General features: G+C 34.9%; 1 protein-coding gene across 4 annotated transcripts in view; it reads right to left on the bottom strand.

Moving 5' to 3' along the window:
* Positions 1-26,781, bottom strand: part of fbxo41 (F-box protein 41) — a 100,275-nt gene that overhangs the window by 18,235 nt on the left and 55,259 nt on the right. For all 4 annotated transcript variants that reach the window (XM_073953180.1, XM_073953170.1, XM_068220877.2 and 1 more), the window contains 3 exons: positions 21,164-21,368; positions 12,910-12,983; positions 6,123-6,484 (listed from right to left, as the gene is read on the bottom strand). In XM_073953180.1, the coding sequence (XP_073809281.1) occupies positions 6,123-6,484; positions 12,910-12,983; positions 21,164-21,368 (641 nt within the window). The remainder of the gene's footprint in view (positions 1-6,122; positions 6,485-12,909; positions 12,984-21,163; positions 21,369-26,781) is intronic.

The raw sequence follows: 26,781 nt of genomic DNA, 5'->3' as shown, positions 1-26,781 counted from the left end.
TCAATGATTTAAACTGTAAAACTACTTCAAACTTTCAGACTTGACTTTCTCAAGCCACCGTTTGTCTACGGACTTTACTGTTCTAGTTAAACACTAAAATATGAATTTTTTATAATAACACACTGATGATAGAACGATGGCTTTTTAAAATTATTATGCAAATCACATGATTTGAATTAATTATTTTTAATTAAACAAAAATAACATAACATTAAATACATAAAAAAACTCTTAAAGTGAATCAGTATTAGAAATGTGTAACCAAACTTTTTAAAACCACTACATTACATAATAAAATAGGTAATTAATGAACAAAATTTCATTATATCCAAAATAAACTCTACAATAAACTCTAATCCAGGGGTGCCCTAACTTTTTGTATAAATGGCCAAAAACCAAATACCATCGAGAGCTGTGGGCCGAAGGTAAATATACTAAACTATATTAAATTAAAGTTGCCATGCGTAATTCCTAATGCACTTTATAATATTTCAAAATAAAAAGAAAACATTACCTCAAATTAGATTAAGTAATGCAGTATAACTTTATTGCAATAAAAACAAACAATCCCATTTATAACACAGTGGAGTTCAATGCTAAAAAGTTTGTAAATAGTATGTGCTGTATACTATGGTATACTTTTTCCATTCGTAGGCTCAAGCATTGGCATATCTGTATTTACAAATCTATACTGGGTTTACCCCCATCATACCTACAGAATTACATTTGTAAAAAATCTGTCATTAACTATGGCCTTCGGTCACAGGATTTTTATTTACGGTCTGTTCCTAAAGTGCGTACTGAGATGGGGAAAACGGCTTTTAAATACGCAGCACATATTTCATGGAACAATCTGTAAAGTGATCTAATCTAATAAAGTTGCAGTTTCAAGAGTTGATTTCACTAAATGCTTTTTATAAATGATTTAGAAATTTAATCACAGGCTTGTATATGTTTTGAATAGTATGTCAATGTGTGATTCGTGTTAGTTGTCAATTGTTTTTTGTTTGTTTTTTGTTAGACCCAGGTGACGTGTATTGCCTAATCTTAGCCAGGACGCTCTTGTAAAAGAGATGTTTTTTATCTCAATGTGTCTTTCCTGCAAATTTAAAGGTTATAATAATTATAATAATAAATGCTAAATACGCTAGTCATGCAGAATCTGCCTTTGCCTTGACTTGCGTCAGCTGGTGACAGTATGTAGATTTAAACTAAATCTGATTCATTCACACCATTTAATTTAATCATTTATTTCAGTTTGCTTTTAACAACAAAATAAACAAGGAGTTACATTAGATTTGAATTGACAATCTCAAAACCATCCCCATCATTCTCCCTGTCTTCTCAGATGGGATGGTGGGCTAAATAACCATGGGCCAACTTTGGTCCTAGTTTGGGCATCTCTGATCTAAGCGCACTATTCCACTATTCTCCTCTGGAATTTGGGCCAAAATCATTTTCAGGCTAGTGCTGATATTGTTGGCATGGAGCACTTACAGTTGAAGTCAGAATTATTAGCCCCTAATTAATTCTAATTATTAGAAATTATTGTTTATTTCTTTTCCAATTTCTGTTTAACGGAGAGCAGATTTTTTTCCAACACATTTTTAAACATAATAGTTTTAATAACTCATTTCTAATAACTGATTTAGTTTATCTTTGTCATGATGACAGTAAATAATATTTGACTAGATATCTTTCAAGACACTTCTATACAGCTTAAAGTGACATTTAAAGGCTTAACTAGGTTAATTTGGTTAACTAGGTTAGGGTAATTAGGCATGTTATTGTATGACGATGGTTTGTTCTGTAGATTATTAAAAAATAGAGCTTAAAGGGGCTAATAATTTTGTCCTTAAAATAGTGTGTAAAAAAATTAAAACTGCTTTTATTCTAGCCAAAATAAAATGATAAAGACTTCCTCCAAAAGAAAAAATATTGTCAGACATACTTTGAAAATATTTAAAAAAGAAAATATAATTCAAAGGGGCAGCTAATAACTCTGACTTCAACTGTAATCAAGATATAGGGTTTTACAATGAGCTCAAACCATGCACACATGGTCTTAATTCCTTTTGAAAATGATTAAAATGGTGGTTCATTTATCTGAGAAAAGAGAGTTGGCACAATCAGCCCAAATGTAAATAATCAATGTAATGCGTTCAAGATATTCAGTATAATGGCCTGAAATCACACACTGCACAGTAGCGTCTAGTTCGTTGCTCTGGCGTCAGTATGTGGAAAAGTGTGTTCATTGCTCATGGTGCTGTGACACACTCTCTCCACTGATCCCTGGCCTGTGCTCCCGATGCCAGTTCATTCATCTGACCTCATTTCCCTCCGCCAGACTCCTGCTCCTCTGACCTGGCCAAACGCCGACTGACAAACTCTTCACTCGCTAATGTACATTCAGCACACTGACATTTGCAAGAATAGAAGATTGACTGTTTCTGCCCTGGATTCTTCTGTGAATGATTGACAAGCACAAAATGACATTTGCTTTAGACAAATGACAGCTACGCCATACTAGAAAAAAAAACCTGACACTGGGATATTTTGTTTTTCTGTGACTTATTGCTGTACATGCTAAATAAATTGAGACTTTATTTAATCAACTAAATATGACAATTATTATTAATTAAACTAATATTAATTTAAATAATTATTTAAAGTAAATAAAACAGATTTTACATATGGTATTAATACAATTTTTTTTACATCCTATTGAAAATGTTCAGATTTGAGTTACTTAGTTAGTTTCTTTGCATTTATTTGTGAAATGTACTAGTAAGCTTTTAGTAAAAAATAAATCTCTTAAAGTAAATCCTATTCCATTGATTTTTTGTCTTGTTCTTTCTCTCTTTCTCAACTTGAGATCTCAAATGCCTCAGGTTTTGACCAATTTAATGATTAAAGTAGTAATTATGTTCATTATTATGTAATTAGTAAACAATATTGCAACACTAGTGTACTTTAAAAAAAAATATAAGAAAGATAAATAGATTTTATTTAAGTTTACTGTAAAAACAAACCTGAAATTTATGTGTTCATTTCTTCAATTTCAACTTTAGGCCTGTCATAGAAACATGACGTTAAAAACTCCAGCAGGTGACAGCATGTTTCTATTTTAATAAGTGAGTCATTGAATCAATTACTTGACGAAGGCTGAATCATTTTGAAAAAAGCAAGAATGAATGGATTTATGAACGGATCATTGCATCATTGACTCAAATTATTCAATTAGGAATGAAACACTGTAGTTTTAGTCAGAGATGCATAATCGGTTTGCTCTTCTTTGTTCAGAATTTTTCCACAGGCGAAAACAGAAACAAACATCCGCTTATCTAAATTTCCAATTCGTTGAACTTGTATAAAATCAATATTAGGTTTATAATTATGTTCATGCTGACATTCAGAAATGTGTGACGTAGTGATAGTTAAAGGGATAGTTCACCTAAAAAAAAAAATTGTCATCAGTAACATCCTTTACTGGATCCAAAACTATATATGTTTTTGATTCTTCTGTTGAACACAAAGGAGATATACTGTTGGAGAAAATCAGCCATTGACTTTCATAGTATGTATGTTTTGTTGCTAGAATAGATTTCAGTGGCTGCTTTTTCCAAAATTCTACAGAATATCTTGTATTGTGTTTGAAAGAAAATGAATCATAAAAGTTTAAACCACTTGAGTGGGAATAAATCGTTAAGACAATTTTCATTTTTGGCTGAACTATCCCTTTTTTGTTTATATCCACAAAATGGTCTGCTATCTTTATTGTGAATTACAGCACATTTAAATACATATTAATAATCATCATCACATAGTGAGGATATGAAGACTAAAGTTTAAAGATATTCTTTTGCTTTTATTTTATTTTTTTGCAAAGATTGTGACATATTTAAATAGACCCCTTTAGCGGACACTTTTATCCAAGCAATGAGCAAAAATAAAAAAAGCATATAATTTTTGAATAATTGATAAGAAAGTGTATTCTAGATTATCTTTCCAGGATTGTTTTATTTAAACAAGACACAAACTGAATTTTTTAAAATAAGATTTTCCCAAATGTATTCTTATTGTGCAATAAATGTAAAAATTCTGAAGGTACACTGACTTACTCATTCTGGTCATGCTATATAATTAGCTCAATTTGGCAGAACATTTTTAATTTAATATCTGAAGTATACAGGATTGATTTGGCACTAGAGCCAACTTGGGCATTTTTGGAGACACCTCAGAAATAGGAGATAAATATATCTGTTTTGCTCTGGGAATATTGCTTGTGTGTCTCTCTCTTTCGATCTCTCTCTTCTTCTCTCTTGCGCACACGCGTACCTGTTCTCTCTGTCTCGCTTCTCTCTCTTTCGGTTTTACATGTTCAACCCTGATCAGATTGTTATTGGCTGTAGGGTCAGTCAATCATCATTATCTTCGGTGACGTGGTGGCTTCTGCAGCCAATCTGAGTGGTCGCCAGGTTTTTAAAAAGACAACGAGTGGGACTCTGGACAGAGGATTTTGCGTTCCTGTTTTGCACTTTATTTCAATCTGCCCCCCGTTATTTCTTTAGTTTTTTTTTTTTTTGGTACTTTATATTGCTTTGCCACAAGTTGTTAATGCCATCTTGTTTATTTTTATTAATTTTCTTTTTATTCTTCACTTGAGATCATTTGCTGGAATGATTTGTTTTCCTCAGGGGGATTTGGAGAGGAAGATGTCACGTGATGTACATCCTTACATCACCCACTGAACCTGTGTATGGACACACCAGGTTTAGGAGTGAGCGCTGGTATTTGTATTTTTCTGTTTGGTTAAGTTTAGAGTAGGTAAGTTATGGCATGTAGACTTGCTTTCGATTATTTTGCTTTTAGTTAGGTAAAAGGATTATACTGAGTTTTTGGTTTAGTTATTTTCTTTCCTTTCAGCGCCACTTTTGTCCTCTTCCCCTGTGGGGTTTATTGTTTTTTTTTTGGGTTATTTTGTTATTATAAATTGTATTTAATTTACCTTTTGTGATATTTGTTGTGAACTATATAATTCGTCTTCATTATTACTATCTTCTGTTTATCTTTGATTTTTGTATAATAAATGGTTCTCTTTTTTGCAGTATTTTGCTTGATGCATGGTTCTTCTTCTTCCATATTACACAAAACTGTCACAATATAAATGTTATTTACTTCAGTCCCTGATCTAACATCATGAAGTTGAAACAATATCACAGGAAGTATCTTTGTGTATGATATTAGCAAAGAAAATACTTTTACAAAATTGGTAGTCAAATTACGCGACTGCCTTTGAAAACTAAATTAGGAGCGTAAATTATGTGTTGGAAGAAATGTGATATGGGATGGCAAACAAACAAAACATAGTTTTTTAAAATCTGGAACCAAATTAGGTTTTATATCAGTAATGCTGACTTGTAACTCATTATAGGTGGGATTGGTTTGGCATAATGTCGAGTTGTGGAGTTTCTTTTTAAATAATTAATTTTTTATATTGACATATTGTAATATGTTGTGTCCGACTGTTTGTGTATTGTGAAATGGCCTTTGTACTCCCTCTTTTTTTCTGTTTATGTTATTGTTTATTTTGTTATACTAAAAAAAAAAAAAGAAAAGAAATTGTCTGGTGCATATGGAGAGGAGAGAGTGTGTCCTAAAGGTAGGTTTGTCAGGCGCAATGACCTGTATGGTGCACACTCAGGATTGCACAATGGTTTTGATGAGAATGAGCTGCTTAAAAGACAGTGTCTGGTGCATATGGAGAAGAAAAGACTATTCTGTAATGTCAGCTTGTAAGGCATTAATTTAAAGTAAAATGGCTGTTCATTTTGTGATTTTGTAACATGAGAAATTATTATACAACATAAAGCAAGCTACACTTTTTAAAAAGGTAATCAGCAACTTCTTGTATTTTTGCTGTACTTTTATTAGTTTAAATGTGTTTGATTGATTAAAAAAGATTTTTTTAGAGAACAGTAATGATTTCATCTATGAACCTGGTTGTTTTGACGACTGCACACATACTGTGATATTGATTTTAATTCTTAGTGTTTTAATGAAGCATTACTCTCACACTCAACCGCAGGGCAAACGTGAACCCACAGAGGTCAGCGACGCACCTGTAGGCAGCCTGTATCCTCCACGGTGTCCAGCGTGCTGACTGCTATCTGCTCTCCTGTCCTGCTCCCACATCTCGGCCTCAGACTCTGTTGTGCGGGACCCTACGTCAGACACATCCCCTTCCTCTCCCTCCATGCTGTTGCGGTACGGCCGGCGCTGCCAGTTCTGGATGGCCTGTTTGCGGAGACCCCAGCTCCGTGAGGCAGCCGCTCTTTCATAGCCTGCGCCTCCTCCTTCCCCGAGTCTGCACTGCACGTGGTAGTATTGGGCATCGGGACAGTCCTCCAGAGCGTGGAGATCCACACTGTCACTGTCATAACCTCCGGAGCCCTGCGACACAGACTTTCCTCGCACCGATGCACTGTTAGAAAGAAGACACAGAGAAAAACTCATAGCAGTTCAAGTGAGGAATTTTTGGCAAACAAACACAAAATGGTGCTTGCTTTATCCTTTTTTTTTTTTTTAAATGTTAACATTTACTATATACAATATTTCTATATGTGCTATTTTATTTGGCTATTTTTATTATGTGGAAAATACTTCATGGATATACAATTTTTGTATTGTTGTATTTCAACATATGTTATATTTTAACATTGCAATAGTTTAATTTACCTTGCAAGCTTTATAATTTACTTTGCAAATGGGCATCAGTGTCAATACTGTTAGTTCAAATAATTTTCAATAAATAAAAATTAAGTTAAGCTGAAGTATACTACAAATATCAGATACAAATCTAACTAACTAGTTTTGTACTAACTAACTAAACTAAATTATTATTCAGATAATTAAGTTGACGTACTACTATTACTAAAATTAAAAATGAAATGAAGTTATAAAGAAACACACAAAAACAATAATAAATAAAAACTTAAAAAATTCAACTTAATTTAAATTGAGTAAACTATAAAAATAATTCAAAATATTAATGAATAACAACAATTTACACTTAAAATATTTTAAGAATATTCATACTAAAAATATTTAACACTTTATGTATTTTATCATAAAGATGGTGAATGAATTTATGAATTTGTAACAATAAATACAAAGTAGATCTGTGCTCTTAACCATATCATCCTAAGGAACACAATGGATATTAAAAAAAAAATTCTATCATATTTACAGATTATGTAGTGTTAGGCAAAGATTAATCATGATAATTACATCCAACATTAAAGTTTGTTTTGACATAATATATATTTATGTATTATATATTTATTATGTGGTACACATGCATACATGGAAACAAAATTACACAAAACACTTTTGTTACATAGACAAATGTAATTCAAATGTATACATAATTTGTATCATATACACATATTTTATAACTAAATATAAATAAAACATTGCATGCTAGTATTTTAAACACATAATAATTATACACAGTATACATACACATATTATGTCAAAAACTGACTTTGGCTTTTATTTTGATTGCGATTAATCATGTTTTTTTTACCCCCATATATATATTTATTTCTATATTTCTAAAGTAACTGTCTGTCTTTTAATACTAAAAATGTCATTACAAATTTTGGTGAAAAAAACAAACTGATTTCACAGAGCCCTAGCATAGTTTTGTCTAGCTTCAACCAGGTATTCGGATCAGTAACTAAATGTCAGGATCGCATTCTGCTCTCTTTTTAGTAATGCTTTTTTATTTGCAATTCTAACTACAAACAACTATATGGTTAATTACATTTTCTAATATAAATGCCATGCTCCGAAAAGTCTTGCAGCTTTTTTTCTGTGTCTAGTCACCAGTAAAAGCACTGCTTCAGGATTCAGTGTTTGTGCTCAGAGTGTGAGAAAGAGCAGTGAGAGTTATCCAGGAAATATGATCAGATCTGTCTAGACAGACTTCCTAAGACACACACAAACACACACACACCCACTAATTTAGTAATAAGAGACTCTGCTAACTCACTTAGAAGGGAAATGAAGATTCAACTCATCCTGCAAATACTATTTTTAAAGCCTGAATGAGTAATGAGTTATTTCCTTAATTGCACATACGAGAGTGACTCTCGGTTGTTTTCAGTCAAAACACTCCAGAGAAGACTGTTCCCACCACTGAGCAGCCTTAGGAGAGAACCCCATACACTCCTTCCAGCTCCTCCGGGGTGGATCCCAAGGTGTTCCCAGGCCAGCAGAGACATAATCTCCAAGCATATCATGGGTCTTTCTCGAGGGGGACTAATAATTCAGGGGGACTAATAATTCTGACTTCAACTGTATATATTATGAAAAAAATAAACTTTTTAGATTTTTTATTATTATTAACAAAAATTGTAGATAAAATGTGGAAAAATTTCAAACTAATAGTTATCACCATACTTCAGTTGATTGATTACATTAGAAACTGCCAACATTGTAATATATTTAAAAATGCGAATGAGTTATGTGATTACCTAATTAACCTAATTTGCCTTGCTTAATCAACCAAGTTAAGCCTTTAAATTGCACTTTAAGCTAAATTCTAAAATTCCTACAAAAACAGTAAATACTGTCATCATAGCAAAGACAAATATATTAGTTATTAGAAAATAGTTCTTAAAAATGTTATGCTTAATAATTTGTTGAGTTTAATTGGCATTAGCACCACACACAAATTTCCCATAATCATTACAAGAGAAATCACTGAACTCAGTGAGGAGTAAAGGGTTTCACATGGGATTGCGGGTATGGAAGGCTTAGCAGGGACAGAATTTCCACTGGGAAATCCAGCCAGACATTTAGTCACTCTCCAGATGTTACAGTTCAAAAGACTTGCAGAGATCCTTTGCTAAAGCAGCCACCAGTCACTGCAGGCTCTGCTGAAGGCAGACAGCACAATGGTGGACTTTTCTACTCCACTGTGGTCTGAAGAGCAAAGAACCTGCTAGAGATGATTTCTGCACAGTAGGAGTGTGTAATCCGTGACTATATATAAAAGAGACCTCTAAAGCTATTTATATGACCACATAAAAAGTCTAAAATTCTGAAGAACTACAGGACAGAATGTGGTCTCTTTTTTATGTAATACACAGTTTTCCTGATGTTTCAACACTTCTTACTTCATGCAAGAACTGCAAATTTGTGCCTTTTATTTGAAGCCAAAAATAGGGTTGCTGGGAAACAAAGAAAGATGCAGCAGCTAAATCTACTGCCAAAATGGATTACTGTATATAGTACAGCATGATTTAATTCAGAAAAAAAATGTTTATGATACATTATGTTTATGTATTTACATACATACATTACATAGTTTCATGTACCTAATAAAGTGAGAGTATAAATATTTTTTCCAGAGTCTTTATTGAATATTAAGTTAAGAATAACCAGCATTTATTTAAAATAGAATATTTTCCAACTCTATAAAAATATTTTTTGTTACTGACATTAAATGTAGTACATCCTGGCTAAATAAAATAATAAGTGTCCTATTAATATGCCATTTGGTTATATAATATGTTCATAGCTGCCTCAGATGGACGATGACGGTTATGTCAGAATAAAGAGCAGCAGTGATCATTTCAGTCCTGCCTGCCACGTCTGTTTCAGGAGGAAGTCCTGTGGATTCTGTGATGTCAGTTTAGGGATAGCAGACTCTGGGCAAACCTACGCTCCTTACACACAAACACACACACACACACACACACACGCACGCACGCACGCACGCACGCACGCACACACACACACACACACACACACACACACACACACATATGTAAGCACATGCACGCACACAGATGGACGACGCTGTGTCATTCACAAATCTTAAAAGATCAGCCATTTTAAAAAGGGTGCAATTTGTTAGCGATTCATATGTGTAGCCACATTAAAGGTGCTGTATGTACGTTTTTGACTCTTCTATAGCATAAAATACTATAATATGTTTGCAGATATTTAAGAAACATGCTAAGCAAACATTCTTGTTTATCTGATAACAATGCTGAGGTCAGATATTCTACTTTGAAAATGTCCGTTATGTGCCAGAACGTGTCTCCATTTTGGTCATTTAACCCACCTATGCCACTTTAGCCAATTATATTTCAGCACCCTGGGTTACTTGACAACCGATTCAAATGTTATCACTCGATTTAATGGATGTTATCAGTGGTTATCAGCTGATAGATATGGGCCAGTAGGGGCCTTCTGCACCAACTGGTAGGCTCAGAAGGCTGTTATCATCTATACTTGTGGTTAATCAGCTATAGATTACATATGGCTGCGGTCGGAAGTTAAAGAGAATTATTTATATTATTTATTACATTTCCAATAAATTGTATATAATTTACATCTACCCCTACTCCAACCCTAAACTCACAGTAATGTAAAAACAGATCTGAAGTCTTCTCTATAGCTGATTAATCATGGACGGATGGTAACAGCCTTCTGAGCACTGATAACGCCCATTTAATCAAGTGATAACATTCGAAGCGGATGGCCTTGACAGAAAACCGCATGTTTCATTCAATCAGTCATGAAAGCTCTCAAAGCATGCGTCCAATACCAAAAGCAGACTCTAAAATAAGACGCAGATTCAGAGTTCCACATCAGGTTATTAATGAGCAAATAAAATAAATATTACGAATGTAAACATTATGTGAGCAGGTTACATTGTAACCCTGTGACACTCACGTGACGAGATTTGCAGTAATAAGCAATCTGGCTGTTTGCCACAGACGAAAGAAATTTAAATACAGCCATTCAGAAGCACAGAATAGTGCACTTACTGGACTCTAACAAAATGGTAAGGTTTAAAATCTAATACATATTAAACCTCTTTAAAACTATTAAATGTAGATGCTGAATCACTGGTATGTGTTGGCTTGCACAGAAGTTCCATTTCAAATGGTTTATTTTACTTTCAAGATCTGAGGTGAACTATCTGCTGCTGCTTTCAGTGGTATGGCAATAAATGTCAAGGTAAATAGCATTCAAACTCACATAATTAGCATTTAACACTGAATAAAGCACATGAAGTGTACCTGAGGTGATCATTTAGTTTATCCTGTTGTTCAGCTGTGAGAGATATAGGCCGTTCCTAAAGTATAACCCTAAAATATAAATTTCAGTTGTTGTTGAGAGTTTTAATATGGAAAATGTTCCCATTGCTTTAATACAGAACATGGTTTAAATCACACTGCTGTTGGTGTCGTCAATCTGGCAACCTGTGCTTGCATTTGTTTTGAGCCAGGTGTGCAATACCTAGTTCAACCACTGGGTGTCAAACTTACATACTGCACCTTTGAAAGCAGAATTTATAGAGCTGCAAAAAATACATACTTCACCCTATGTTGTCCTAAATTAAAGCTTTACAAAAAAAATTAAAAATTCTGTAAATGAAACATCTTTTATAAATTTGGTAAAAATATATGTTTTGCTATCTGTTTTTCCACTATGTAGCCAAACTGACTGTAACACACATGCTCTCGATACACACACAAGAAGTGTTCACGACTCTTTCTCAGCCTTGGGTACTGGTTGTTTTTGGCCTTGTAGTTTCAGGCACTTTAGGTTTCTACACACAGAAGTGTGTTCATGTGTCTGTGTGTTTCCTTTCGCATATCTTCTGCATGGCTGAGAGATTACAAACTGGTTTAACCCCCGAGGCAAATGCAACAGTCGAGTGATTTTTTTCCCCAGACACATCACAAACCAGGCTGACTCCAACAAACCTTCCGCTCACGGCAGATAAAAACAAACTTGCTACTGTGCCATATTTGAGATATAGCTGCAAAACTTCTGATGCCAAATTTAACATTAAATCTAATATTTCAAAGCTATGAAGCACACATTTTATAATGTGTCTTATGATTGAGTTATTAAATTAGACACTCAACCAAAATGCTCAAGCACATTAATTTTTTCAGGAGCTTGTGACTTTTACTTAACAATTAAATGATCTGTAAACAAAAAACAAACCCAGACTTTCTCTCTGCTTCATATCATGAGAATCAGTTTAGGAAATAGTGTCTATTTATTACTATGGAGTGCGTCAGCTGACAGTCATGAAGCGCTACATGACTGTTTTGAGGATTGCATATGAAAGGGAGACAGCACCTGTAATGAAAAGGAAGGGAATTGTGCCATTTTATGTTTATTTCGAAGTGTTTTCATGTCCGAACAAAGCGAAAGCAAAGAACAGACTCATATTTTAAGAGCAAGGGCAGCCCCTGGTGGTTCGGCAGTATGGGATGAGTATTGGGAGGCTCAGCTCTTTAATGTTTATTTGCCACCCTTCAGAGAAAGACTGAATATACGGGAGAAATAGGGGAAAATATTTTTATGGGATGATAGTGGGATAGAACCGTAAAATATGGGAGAATCTCGGGATAAACGGTAGGGTTGACAGGTATGTACTGAAGTCCATGTAAACATAGTCACTGTCTATCTCCCCTGCGTCTGTGTTTGTGTTGCCACTGTGAAAATCAGCTGTTGTGCATGTAATGAAACTCCCCTATTCATGCAAACCCTTCCCTCTTTCACTGTTAGACACTCCCACCTAAACAAAGCTGGACTCACCTATTTTCCTGACTTTTTTTAAACTAGAGGTGTGAAAACACACAACACTTCTCTGCCACTGATGAGATAATTTGGCTTTGTTTTCACTGTCATATGAAAGAGGCACTGTAACAATTTTGTTACAGATCTCCAAAAAAACTAATGATATTATTGAATAAAATCTAAATACAGCATAACAATTGTGTAATACTACAAGTATACAATTTTGATAAAATGTAGCTGATGAAAAAACATCAGTATATTTGAGAAGTTACACAAGGCAACACTTACGCAGTACTGGGCGAGGAACGTCGATCTGACACTTGGTACATTCCTCTGGACACACCGGACAGACTGGAGTTTCTCTAAGAGGGAAAGAGTCAGAAATCAATTAGGGAAAAAATTCTCCAAAATTACACTGAACACTTCTAAAATACTGTGACAGAATCAAGGTAGACCAATTGCAAGGTAGGGCAATTGTTCAGACATTACATTTATGTCAAAACTTTATTGACGAGAGTACCACTTAAACACTTTTACCTAACCATCCATCCTTAATGAGAACTAGCATAAATCTGGGTCAACACCTAAAGTAAAAATTCAATGTGTGCAAAATAGCCAAATTTATAGCAGGTTGTGTTGCATGGCTGATTACTCCATTGACTAATTTCTAATTTGTCATTTAGCTGCTTTTATGTAAATTAGCTCAGCAATCACATGGTACAACCTCTGATTATACACCTTGCTGAAAGTCTTAACCAGACCAAATAACTGATAAAATTTCCTTAATTACTGTTTACAGACAATCACACTCAAACTATTACGAAAGTTCAACAACTCATGTCACATTGAATGTTTTGACAATGCTTTTGGTTCCCTTTTCTAGGCTCTGAGGGATGAGGGACCTCTCAGATTTCATCTAAAATATATTAAAGGGCCATGAAACCCCCTCGTTTTAGCAGGGTGTTTTCACACCTCTACTTTGGAAAAAGTCAGAAAAGTCGGAGGAACTAAAGTGGGATGGTGTGGGAGTGTCTATTTGGGCACACGCGAGTTTCAGTCAAAATACACACACATGAGAAAGTGATGGTGTTTAACCTACATGGACATCTGTAGTCGAATTATTTGCCAAATTATTAAATGTTGGACTTTAACTGCAGTTTGGCTCTTTCATTCAGGGAATTCATTCATGCCCCTTGCGACAAACGCGATATTTGATTCGAGGATCTGCTCTAAGCGTGTATTTTTCATGCAATGTTTGATACCGCACGGCGAACGAGAGAAAAAAAACTCTGCATTTCCCGGAAACTTGGATGCACACGGCAGGTAGCGTCAGAAAGCCGCATTTTTATTCCGGTCACAAAATGCGGTGCTATGTTTGCACTCAGTGCAATAGTTAACTTAATTCGATACGAATAAACTGAATAAACGAAGAGCACTGGTCGCTCACTTACCAAATCTGTAGAGACAGGACAATCACCAGCAACTAGAGCCGCGTCTTTATGAAGAGAAGACTAACGTTACAAGCGAATCCGGATTTCAGCGTTTGCAGATGAGAACAGCTCTCAGGTAAACAATAATCCTCCTTAGACACGTAAGTTATTGTTGTCGAGTGTCGCGTACACTGTTAATCCACACGTGACTCCAGATGAGCTCTCACAGAGAGAAAATGAAAACGAAACTTAATGGCAGCAAACTATAAAAGCAACACTTCACGCTTGTTTTGCCAACACAACGTGGCGTCTCTGTGGCATAAACGCGGTGACACTAATGAATATTAATGAAGTTGCACAATAGAGCGCGCTGATTGGTTTGAAACCAAGCCTTACTCATGCATTAATGCAACACACTGTAAGACGTAATAAGACACACTCTGGCACAGACGCCCAGTCTGCACGCTGGAATACACGCTATTATGTCATGACCATGACGCAGCTTCAAAAATTCGTTTCAAACAGGAAGTACGAATTTGCTTGAAATAACGCAAAAACAACCAATTTACACTTTTTAGTGAAATATAGGTGTCCTAATAGTGTTTTTAGCAGTGTGGGACACATATACGACTGTCAACAGCTCAAAAAATGTGTTTTGGTGTTTCGTGAGCCTTTAAAGGTGCAGTATGTAAGTTTGACACCCAGTGGTTGAACAAGGTATTGCACTCCTGGTTCAAATTACATGCAAGCACATGTTGCCAGATAGACCAACAGCAGTGTGCCTGACTGTGGAGCCTAAAGGCTGATTTAAATCATGTTCCATATTAAAAGGAGTTTTTGCTTTAATCAACACCAGAAATATATATTTTTAGAAACGGCTTCAATTTCTTGCAGCTGAAAACAAGGGAAAATTGTGTGTTTAACTCAGGTACACCTCATGTGCTTTATCCAGTATTAAATGCTAACGGCGTGAGTTTGAATGTCATTTACATCACATTTATTGCCATATACTGAAAGTAAAGAAAATACTGATCTTGAAAATGAAATAAAGCTTTTTGAAATTGAGCTTTAGAACCGTGACTTAGTGTAAACCAACACATATCAGTGAATTAGCATGTACATTTAAAATGATAAAAAGGTTTAAAATGTATTAATTAGATTGTAAACCTTACCATTTCGTTGGAGTGCAGTAAGTGCACTATTCTTTGCTTCTGAATGGCTTTATTTCAATATCTGTCGTGTTTCATCTGGCGCAAATAGCCAGATTACTTATCACGGCAAATCTCGTCACGTAGCGTGTTGTTAGGACACTGGGTCACAATGTAACCTGCTGACCTAATGTTTACGTTCGTAATAATTAAATGATTTGCTAATTAATTACCACCTCATGAAAAACTCCCACATCTGAGTCTCATTTCAGAGACTCTTACTGTCCATCGGAGGTCATATTTCAGTCACGGATGCACACTTTGAGAGTTTTTCCTGACTGAATGAATGAAATACACTGATTTCAACTAAGGCAACCCAGGGTGCTGAAATATAATTGGCTAAATTGGCAGTGGGCGGGTTAAAAAAAACAAAACAAAGAGTTGTTCCGGCACGTAATTCACATTTACAAAGCAGAATTTTTGACTTCAGCATGGCTTTTCAGATAAACATGAATGATCACTTAGCATGTTTCTTAAACATCTGCAAACATATATTTTTTACGCTTTAGAAGAGTCAAAAATTTACAGCACCTTTTATTTGTACTCAAAAATGAATAAAGGTCTCAGGGGTTTGGACTTTAGATAGCGTAACTATTAATAGAAATTTAATTTCTGGGCAAACCTTTAAACAAATTGGAGTATTTGATTCCCCAGGGTCATGCAAGAAACAGGAAAACAGAGCCTTTAAATAACTGCTGTAGCTGGTTAGGTGATACACCCCAGAAAATGTGGGCCAAGCAAGGTGCCACAGTGCTGACAAGGCACACACACACATTCACATTCACAAACACACAGTGGGCGCAGCGCCCGCAGGAAGAAAAAGCAGCACTATTGATCTCCTGAGAGATGCATAAAATGCTAGACAAAATAGTGGGAAACACTTGAGACGGGAACAAGAAATCTGCATTTTCCTTTTATTTTCCATTTTTCCAGCACCTGTTTCTGCTCTAATTTAGGCCAAATGTCCTGAATCACAGCATGCATGCTCCTGAAACACTGTGCCCTTCTTCTGACATCACCGAACGCTCTTCCTCTCCAGATAGTAGGAGACGGAAAGGCTTTGGCTGGCATTTGGGAACACAGGCTGCGTGTGAACTGAATCTGAGTCAACAGTGCTGTGTGCTGTCTATATAAGCAAGTGACAAATGTAGATTGCTGTTTCTATGGTGATGAAGGGGGGTTCCCGATGATGTCAAAGTTTTAAGGTGTCGCCTGAATGGGCCATTAAGTCAACATGAATAACACAAGAAAATCAATAACCATGCAGACTCTTGAGTTTTGTTCAACCCTGACTATTGCTAATATATGCAGTGGCCAAAACAGTTTCAACAAACTAAAGTCACAATTTCTATACTGAGTTTTATTTCTTCAGGGAAAAACAGAAAACAGGTTTTCGGTGATCTGAATTGATTTATACTGAGTGGAGAAGGATGAAACCACTGAGTAACCAGCCACATTTTATTCTCATCTAGTGCGCCAGGCCAATCTATAAGAGCATCTCTGGAGGTTTACAGAACTCAGGTAAGTATTGATGAGCATTTAGCACAAGGCATTTCTTGGGTGCTGCATTAAGATTTATTTTTATCCCAACAAAACTGCAGACAGGACTGCAGCCATGACAAAGCACATTTATGCAATTTAGGTCACTGTGGGTTACAAAAACCCTGCATAATTCTCTAAGAGGCCAAAAAAGGTAATCAGTTTTTATATATGCATTGTTGTACATGTTTATTGAGACAATGTACACTCACCAACTACTTTATTGGCTACTTTATTAGGTACACTTGTCCAACTGCTTGTTATTGCAGAGTTCTAATCAGCCAATCACATGGCAGCAACTCAATGCTGAGTCAAGATGATCTACTGCAGTTCAAACCGAGCATCAGAATAAGAATGAAAGTTGATTTAAGTGACTTTGAATGTGGAATGGTTGTTGGTGCCAGACAGGTTGGTCTGAGTTTTTCAGAAATTGCTGATCTACTGGGATTTTCATGCACATCTGTATGGAGTACAGAGAATGGTCCGAAAAAGAGAAAAAATCCAGTGAGCGGAAGTTCTGTGGGCGCAAATGCCTTGTTGATGCCAGAGGCCAGAGGAGAATGGCCAGACTGGTTCCAACTGATAGAAAGGCAACAGTAACTAAAAAGCTGCTTTTCCACTATCGTGCCAAACCGTTCTAAGAACACTTCGGTACGGTTACGGTTGTTTCTCTACTGAGCCTGGAACGGCGCGGCACGATTACAAACCGTTCTCGGCCCGGAATTCTCGGCACGGTTAGACAACCGTGCTGAACTGTGCTGACAGATTCTGTGTTGACGTCGCGACTCGGTTGCTAAGCTACCACAGCTGGCTCAGCAGAAGCGCGCTAGTCATCAGACATCCTCAATAAACTACAGTACATTTAATATAAAATAATGATCCAGGTCTAAACGATACAGTTTGAAAAGGGTTTTAAAACCATAGAGCAGTCTCTGGCAGAGAAGTGAATAGCTCATCACATTCTTACGAAGATATTTTATTCATTAAAGTTATTATTTTATTGACTTTAATACAGACCCTTCTTCGCCTGCCTGAATGTGAGTTTATTGCACGCAGTGCTGTATTCCACAGCACAAAACTCGCTCTGATCCGGGAGAGACATGCCAGCGACTTGCGCTGCTGACTTTTTTTTCCTGCTGCGCATCGAATAAAGCGAATAAAGTCACGCTTTGCATCTTCGATGTCCAAATTCCACAACAACATCACTATATCCATGGAACACGAACTTGCAGACTCTTTTAACAACGAGGAAATAATTGCACTTTTTAATTCAAAGCCAGGACAGCTTGTTAATACCGGCGAGACCACCTGAAGGACGGCGTGTTCGTGTTGTAATGTCGGCCGTCCAAAAGACTTTGCTTGAAAGCTTTACGGAGCGGCACTGTAACTGTCCAAGGTACTGTTGTATGATTTATATTATAGCATATGCACTAATAAACAAGTCAAAAGAATGAATGAATTAAATAAATATGGATTCTTAAATGTCAGTATTGCTTTTACTCAAAAAATATCAATACGTTTTGACAAATGTTTTATAAAAATAAAATAAGCAATTTTCATAATTTCAGCTATAGGCAATTATATGATTCAGTTAAACATAAGTTATATGACATTTATGAGGCATGTAACATGTTTCTGTGTTTTTGTTTTTTTGTGGTGATCTTTAATATAGCTACGCAAATATTTTCTAAAACGTCTAGCATTAATTCGCCTACAGCTTGTTAGTTAATTATGAACACAAAAATAATTATAATAATAAAAATAAAATGATCAAAATAAAAAGATAATAGAGCAGCATTTTGCTAAATATAATAGTGCTTTATATGATTTAAATCCTGCGATATACCTATGTGTTGTTTCATATTCTTTTTTTTTTTTCACTTGCTGCATTCGTTATTTAATGTTTGAATAGTAAAACAAATAACTGCCATCACTTAATTGGTTTCATTTTACCATCAAAATGTAGTATATTTTATATCATTATCAACTTTTGATATAAAAACGCAGTATAATTTAATTAATTGTTAAAAATGAAATAATTTATGTGCTATGTTTTTATTAGTGAAAGTGCCCGCTCACCTTTGACAAGGCCTGTCCAAAATTATATTTCTGCCACTATAATGCAAATGCACTATTATTGTGGTCTTATCATTGTTTATTTTTCTGTTATGTTCAGAGATTTTAAATATTATTTATTTCCCCTCCAATTATTTTCAATCATCACGTTACATTTTGGTAATTTTCCCTCCAAATAAAATTTAGCCAGAGCTGCGCAACATATAAATAAGGGTGCACATGTACCTATATTTAGCACCCCTATTTGATAGAGCGGCATAACAGTGTTTAGTCACATGGTTGCTTTTGCTTATATGAAAAAAAAAAAAAATAGTTTTGGCTCTTATTTAACTTTAATTGAACAAAGTGAGTCGTTTACATTGCGTTACCAAGGCAACTACTGATGCGTTTTTTTGTAATGTTTTAAAGAGCTTTGTCGCAGCACGACAGTGGAAAATGAAACTGTATCCGTGCTGTCTGGCCCGGTTTGGCACGGAATGGAACAGTTCTGTTTAAAGAACGATTCAGCACGATAGTGGAAAAGCGGCTAAATAAGCACTCGTTACAACCGAGGTATGCAGAAGAGCATTTCTGATAGGCCTCCACAGTCACCAGTACTCGATCCATAAGAGCACCTTTGAGATGTGGTGTAACGGGAGATTTGCATCACAGATGTGCAGCCGATAAATCTGCAGGAACTTTATGATGCTATCATGTCAATATGGACCATTATCTCTGAGGAACATATCCAGTATCTCATTGAATCTATGCCACGAAGAATTAAGGCAGTTCTGAAGGCAAAAGGGGATCCAAGCCGGTACTTGTAAGGTGTGTACCTAATAAAGTGGCCAGTGAGTGTACATGACAATGTATACAATAAACAATAGGCTAATATATTTGGCTGGTATCATAACATGTATATGTTTATAACAAATAAATAGTAACACTATAATAACTACACACTATGAATGATTTATTAAGCATCAGCATCTAGTGAATTCAATATTTGTTAAGCATTAACTCTACATTAATAAACGTTAGTAAGCAGTTTATAAATGAAGCAACAAATGATGTATTCTTGACTTATTACCACCCTTATAATGTGCTTAATAATTATACTTTCATAATTTGATACTGGTTGATTTTTCATTACTAGATTAAGTATTGAATTATTTACAAACCATTTGTATTTGTTGGTGGTTTTTAAGATAATTCAGAATGAGCTAGTTAATGAGTAATAAACTATTGCAATCAACATTTATGTATTTTATTATTCAGGCATTTAGTAATGGTTACTACGTATGTTATTAAATGCTTTATTAACTCATTTCATGCATAGTGACCTAATCTAAATGTTAATTTCAATAGTTCATTAACCATTTACTAACTCACTCTGAATGATCTTAATAAACACCAACTATGCTTAAATAACTTGTTTGTAAAAAATGCAATACTTAATTTAGTAATGAAAAATAAATCATTAACGAAGTATAAAAGTACAATTATTAGGCACATTACAAACAAGCTTATAAGCCAAGAATACAGCATTTGTAGCTTCAGTTATAAACTGCTTACTAACATTTATTAATGTAGAGTTAATGCTTAACGGATAATGAATTCACTGTTTGCTAATGCTTAACAAATAGTGTGTAGTTATTATAAAGAGTGACCAAAAATTCTTGTGTTATTAATTTGATCATATTATAAGATATAACTAGTTTTGTGATGGGAAAGCAGCATTTTCAGTAGACATAACTACAGACTCAAGAAACGTTTGTTATTATTATTTAGTCAGTACTCTCCTTACATGTTAAGCAATTAAATAAGGCCCCTGTGGCCATCAGAAGGCACCATGGTGTTAGACTTTAATGCAACAGTACAATGAGTCTGTGTAAGATGTGAGGGTGTTGAGTTGAGCAGTGAAACAGCTAGGGAGAAATGTTGAGAAACTTGTAATGATTTGCTAAAAGCTCCTGAAATATGAGGTTCAGTCCTGTTTTCAATGTATAAAACATTAAACATAGTTGCCCTGTTTGATATTATTGGGAAAATAGAGATTTTTTCTCTTTCAACTCTTTGCTGTTGTTCTATTTTTATGTTTCTGTATCTGAAAGCCTTTGATGGCAAATTGAAGGGCTAATCCATGTCGATACAGTATCAAAACATTTCAAAATACAGACTTTACGCTGGCATAAAGTCCAGTCTCGTCAAAATATAACTTTCATGTACTGTCAGTGATTTATCGCATAATCCCTGATATCTCTCAGTCTTCAATGCTTTCATGTAATTCATCTTTCTCCATAATTTTACCTGTCGTCCATTAGATTTGGAGCCCAGACTGCAGTGTCCCAGGCTGCCATTTGGGGTTGTGCCGCAGTTGCTGATGATCTGGAGCTGTTTCTCAGCCCGGTCGGCCCGGTCCAACAGTTCCTCGATGAACTGCTGAAGACGCAGTTTAGCGTTGGCTTCACGAGCAGCTGTTTCCTGCAGGAACTGGTCGATCTGAGACACTTCTCTGAATTAAGAGGAAATAAACAAGAGAGGAAAAAAAATATGTGAGGATTACTGAGTGGGAAGAACAGTTAGAAATATTGATCAGTGTGTTTTGAGTATGATAATATTAGTCACTCTATTATGCTTTATTGGAATATTGCCTACAATGTAGTATGTACTATAACATAGTAACAAGAGCACAGCACATGATAAATAAGAGTTTGTCTCAATCCCACTCTTACTTTCTGCACAAACAAATTTGCACAGTGACAATCTATGGCAGGGGTGGCCAACTCCGTTCCTGGAGAGCCACCTTCCTGCAGACTTCAGTTGCTACCCATATCAAACACACCTGAACCAATTAATTAGGACCTGAACACCACGTGATAATTACAGGCAGGTGTGTTTGATCTGGGTTGCAACTGAAATCTGCAGGAAGGTGGCTCTCCAGGAACAGGGTTGGTCACCCCTATATAAATATGAGCCACCAGTATACTTTCTCTATTATTTTAAAACTTAATTTCTATAAATATAGTTCTGCATACATTCATGCATTCATTTTTTTTAGGTTAAGCCCCTTTATTAATCAGGGGTCACCACAGCAGAATGAACAGCCAGCTTATCCAGCATGTGTTTTACACAGCGGAAGCCCTTCCTGCTGCAACCCAGTACTGGAAGACACCCAACGCTCTCAATTACATTCACTACAGCCAATTTAGCTTTTTCAATTCACCTATAGCACATGTCTTTGGACTGTGGGGGAAACTGGAGCACCCGGAGGAAGCCCACGCCAACACGGTGAGAACATGCAAACTCCACAAAGAAACGCCAACTGACCCAGCTGAGGGTCGAACCAGCGACCTTCTTGCTGTGAGGCAACAGTGCTTCGGCATACAATATATAGTTTAAAACTACTACTACAAAAAATCTATGTCACTTTGTTAGAATTATAAGTTATAATTAGTCACCTTAGAATTATAAGGTTCTAGCTGACATTTTTGTCAAAATTTAGTTATTGACATATTCATATTAAATGTCAACTTATTTACTTTATGGGAAGTTGTTTACATTTTAAGACATGTTATTTTAAAAAAACAAATGTTAGACACATACTGTTTGCTATGTAGTGCAAAAACTTGAAACCTCATTATCTCAAAATTATTCAGAACGCAGACAGAACCTTATAATTCCAAGGTGACGAAATAGAGTATTAAATTTGCAACAGAAAATGTTGGAGCAGTGGTCAAGGTCAAAAAAACGTGTTTTGAATCAATACATAAATAAATGGAAAACACTTACGAATTATGGGTAGACATCTTTTAATCAACATATATTTTTGTGCAGATCCTTAAGAGATGCATTTCAAACACTGAGAGCAAAAATGACGTAATATACAGGTACTGCATAGTGCTCAGCATAATTTAGTAGACCCCATTTAGAAAATTTATATTTTTTCAGTAAATATAGGCAATAGATTTTAGTGCATTTGAACAAAATATAGGTTTATTAAACAGATAAATTTATTTAAAAAAATATTTTAGTCACCAAACATATTTATATAAATAATACAATTAAATTCAAGCAAAATATTGCAGAAAAAATTTACAAACTACAAAATTTCAACTAACTTTTATACATATTTGTTTTATCTTGAATTTTTAATTTTTTTTTTATAAATCTTTTATTTAATATTTTCTCTAACATATAAACTTGGGTGTACTAGTTTTTGGAAGTTACTTGTAAAATAATCTCCAGATTTGGCTTAAGTACTGACTAATCTAATGTTTATGCACATATTTAATTCAAACATATTTAACTTCCTAAACAATTTATTAATTAAAATGAGAGATTTGTGAGGGGTGTACTTCTATATGTTGAGCCCTGTATGAGAAAATTAAGCAGTTTTTTGCCCTTGGTTTTATGTACAGTAAGCTTATTGTAAGACACCTCCAAAAATCAAGCAAAATCTTGAACTTTAAAATGTGCCGGTATGGTCTGACTTACAACTGATACATCCTCACCCCAACAGCATTTCCTTTAAAGAAATGAAAGTCTACAGAGCATTCAGATTTAAACCTGTCACACCTCAGCAAATGGGAAAAGGGCATCTGATACCACTTTCTCCCTCCCTATTTGTCCCTTTTCTCATACTTGTTTATCTTCTGCAGCATTCTGCAAATCCCTGGAGGGCAAATTCAGCCAATGAAAGCACCACAACTGTTATCTCGGTGTAGGAAATGTCTCTGTACACATAAACACTGGCTTGCGCCTCTGTCGACACCATCACTTCAGATATTCTAAGCTTCTCTCACACTCATAGCAGATTCTCACGCAGTAGGACTTTTGATTTTCATACGCCAACAAAATCATATTTCGAGATACTGACATTTTCGGTATGGCATCAACAGAGGATGAAATCAACGTCATAGTCCGGAGTGAGCATGCAGCGATCCCTGTGCTGCTTTAATTATCCACTAAAATTAAAAGCAGCGATTTATAAAGCAGAAACATGTGCGTAAATGTGATCTCAATGGTTTTTATGTAATTGTGTACTCTCCAATGATCCTGTAAGTAAATGACAATGATAAAGATCAGGCTGTATATTGAATTATGATGTCAGGCAGACTCTAGTCTTCTTCGCAGCCTTTTAATAAATCACGGATCTGGCGTACATCATGTCGGAAATATTATTTCCAGATTGCTTCTCTGGTGCAATAATTAATCATGACCAAATTAAGACTTCTGTCACTGATCAGAAGAGAACTCATGCCCAGTGATAAACACATCAAAACTGAAATATCTTCTCCTGTTTTTTGATGTTCAGTAGATATTTAGTCAGTCGTAAGAATTTAATAATATGGTCTACTTCTGTATGTTTGTACAGGAGAACATAGACTTGAAATTTGTGTAACCTAAACCTAAAACCAATACAAATCAAGTCTAATTAAAGACTATGTTAAAGTAAATGAATACAGCATTATAGAAGATCAGTAATTGAAATCTGATGTTCGAATAAAACAAATATATTATTTAAATAGCAGGTGGGTAATACTATATTATTAATAATATCAAACAAACAAACAAAAAAACATAAGGTAAAGCTGTTTACACAAAAAGTTGAAATTACTCTTGTTTTTTGTTGGTTTGACAAAAAAACAAAACAAAAAAAACAGTAAAATTTTCAGTACAACCACATTTACCATGTTAACGTAATTCAAAATGTTCTTCATTAAATTAAAAAGATTAGTTTTGTGAGCAAAAATAATTAAAAAATTAGTTTATCCAAAAAGCTTCTGCCAACTTGTTGAGTTGAGTTAACCTCCTTGCTTAAAAAAAATAAAGGTTACAGTATTTCTAACTCTAATAACAATGACAAAAATAATAATAACACCAATATTAACACTCATGTCATTATTATTATTAACAACAACAACAACAAAATACTGCATTTGAAATATTAATCATTCGTAGTTTACCTTTTTTGTGTGCGTGTGGCGAGGGGGGGGGGGGGGGGGGACTGTTGTGGACTGTTAATTTGTATTTAATTGTTATATATATGGATGTTTTTTCCTGACAAAATAAAAATGAAAATTCAAATGCCTAAAACGATCAAATAATAAATCAAACTTTTAAAACAACTACCCAAATGATAAATCAAATACTCAAACAATAAATCAAAATGCATTCTCAAATGACAAATCAAATGCTCAAACTATAATGCCGCGGTCACCCTAGAGTTTGTGCTTGCGAAAGTCTGTCGTAAGGCGCTGCAAAAAAGGCGGGATTATACAAGATGATTAGACATTGAAAAACGCAAGTGATTGCTCCATGTTTTAAATTTCTGTTCAGAGAGGTCATGTTTTGATGCATGCAATCATGTGATGTGATTACCAGGTTATAGTACACCAAGCTTGAACTTTCCAACACATCGAACTGTGAAACTTGTCACGCAAGCTTGCTTTTCCGGGCTGACATATTTGCGCTCTAATAAATAAAAGTCTATGGGAAAAAATGCAGTGTGATTGCAGCCTATTTAAAATGAAGGAACCAATTTAAGTCTCCTGATTACACACACAAAGCTGTAAGCTCATGATGGACTGATTACTAGGATTATAAAGACACCTCATTCACACATATTTTGCTGAGTCTTGTTTTTCGCTGTGAAGCATTACAAATCATTTTTTCCTGTTTGCCCTGCCATGTTTTGATCCTTGTCTTGTTTACCATTTTTTTGTTGTTTTGCATCCAGTACTGTTTTTAATTCTGTGTCTAATAAATGTTTTAACATTTTTTCTCTTTTTTTTCAATTAAACTATGTTTGTTTGTTCTGATAATGTATTGTTTCTTAGTATCAATTTCCACAAGAGTTTTTTGTTCCCTCAACTTCAGACATTTTAGGTCAGTGCAGATGATGTTTTCAAAAATTAAGTAAACATGAAATAATAAAAAGTAAATAAGAATTGTTTTTTTTCCTGCTGACTCAACTTCAGGCATTCAGTTCTGCAGACAAAAAAATGTTCAGTTGGCACAACTTAAAAAGTTTTGTCACAGAGTAGTTCACCTCTCCAGAAAACTAACAATCTTGTGTTAACCCAACTAATTGTTTTTGTATTACTGACAAATAATTTTAGGTCAGTGCAGCTGATGTTTTCAAAAGTTGAGTGAACAAGAGAAAGCAAAAGGAAATAAGGATTACGATTTTTTTGTTATTATATTGGCTTACGTTTTTTTTTTTTTTTTTTTTTTTACAGTGCAGTGCTTTAGTATCTTTTAAAGCATGAAATCATAAGTCTCCATTAGTTGTCAATTTATAGAAAATAACATTTAAGTAACAGTACCTTGTTAGAGATTCCTCCTTTAGTTTTCCATTGAAGAAATCCTATTGGTTTGAATTGGTCTAGGGGTGGATACATTTCAATTTTTGTGTATAGCTATAAATTCAAAACAATTTTTTTAATTCTTCTTCACAACACCTCTCTATTCACTCACTCGCAGCATTCTTATTGTAGTAAAGGTCAAAAATGCTTTTGTTTACTAGGAACAGAGAGAATGACAGTCAATCAACACAGTGTAAACGAGACTAATTACAGGCCCTGTATTGAGTTGGCAGGGCAGAGCAGTGTGTGTAGACTGTGTTCACCACATGCACATTCACATACATTATGACTGCCTCTGCCTTCACTGTATCTTCAATTGATGTAATGACTTTTCAGTAATTAAAGGGCTGCCACTTAATTTCTTTGGTCAGCTTGATCTGTTTATCTACTCATAATGTGAAGGACCTCTCAAGGCGGAATAAGGCTGTGATCAGTGTGTGTTTGTATTGGAGACCCCAGGAAATTAATTTTTTTTTTTTTTTTAGCTCATGACTTTTGCATTGTGACTGTCTCTACGTGAAAATAAGTTTATAAAACAGTTTCATGGAAAATAAGCAT

This window comes from Danio rerio, chromosome 1 (assembly GCF_049306965.1).
Source record: "Danio rerio strain Tuebingen ecotype United States chromosome 1, GRCz12tu, whole genome shotgun sequence".
Classification (NCBI taxonomy): domain Eukaryota; kingdom Metazoa; phylum Chordata; class Actinopteri; order Cypriniformes; family Danionidae; genus Danio; species Danio rerio.
This window is presented reverse-complemented; position numbering and strand designations above follow the sequence as displayed.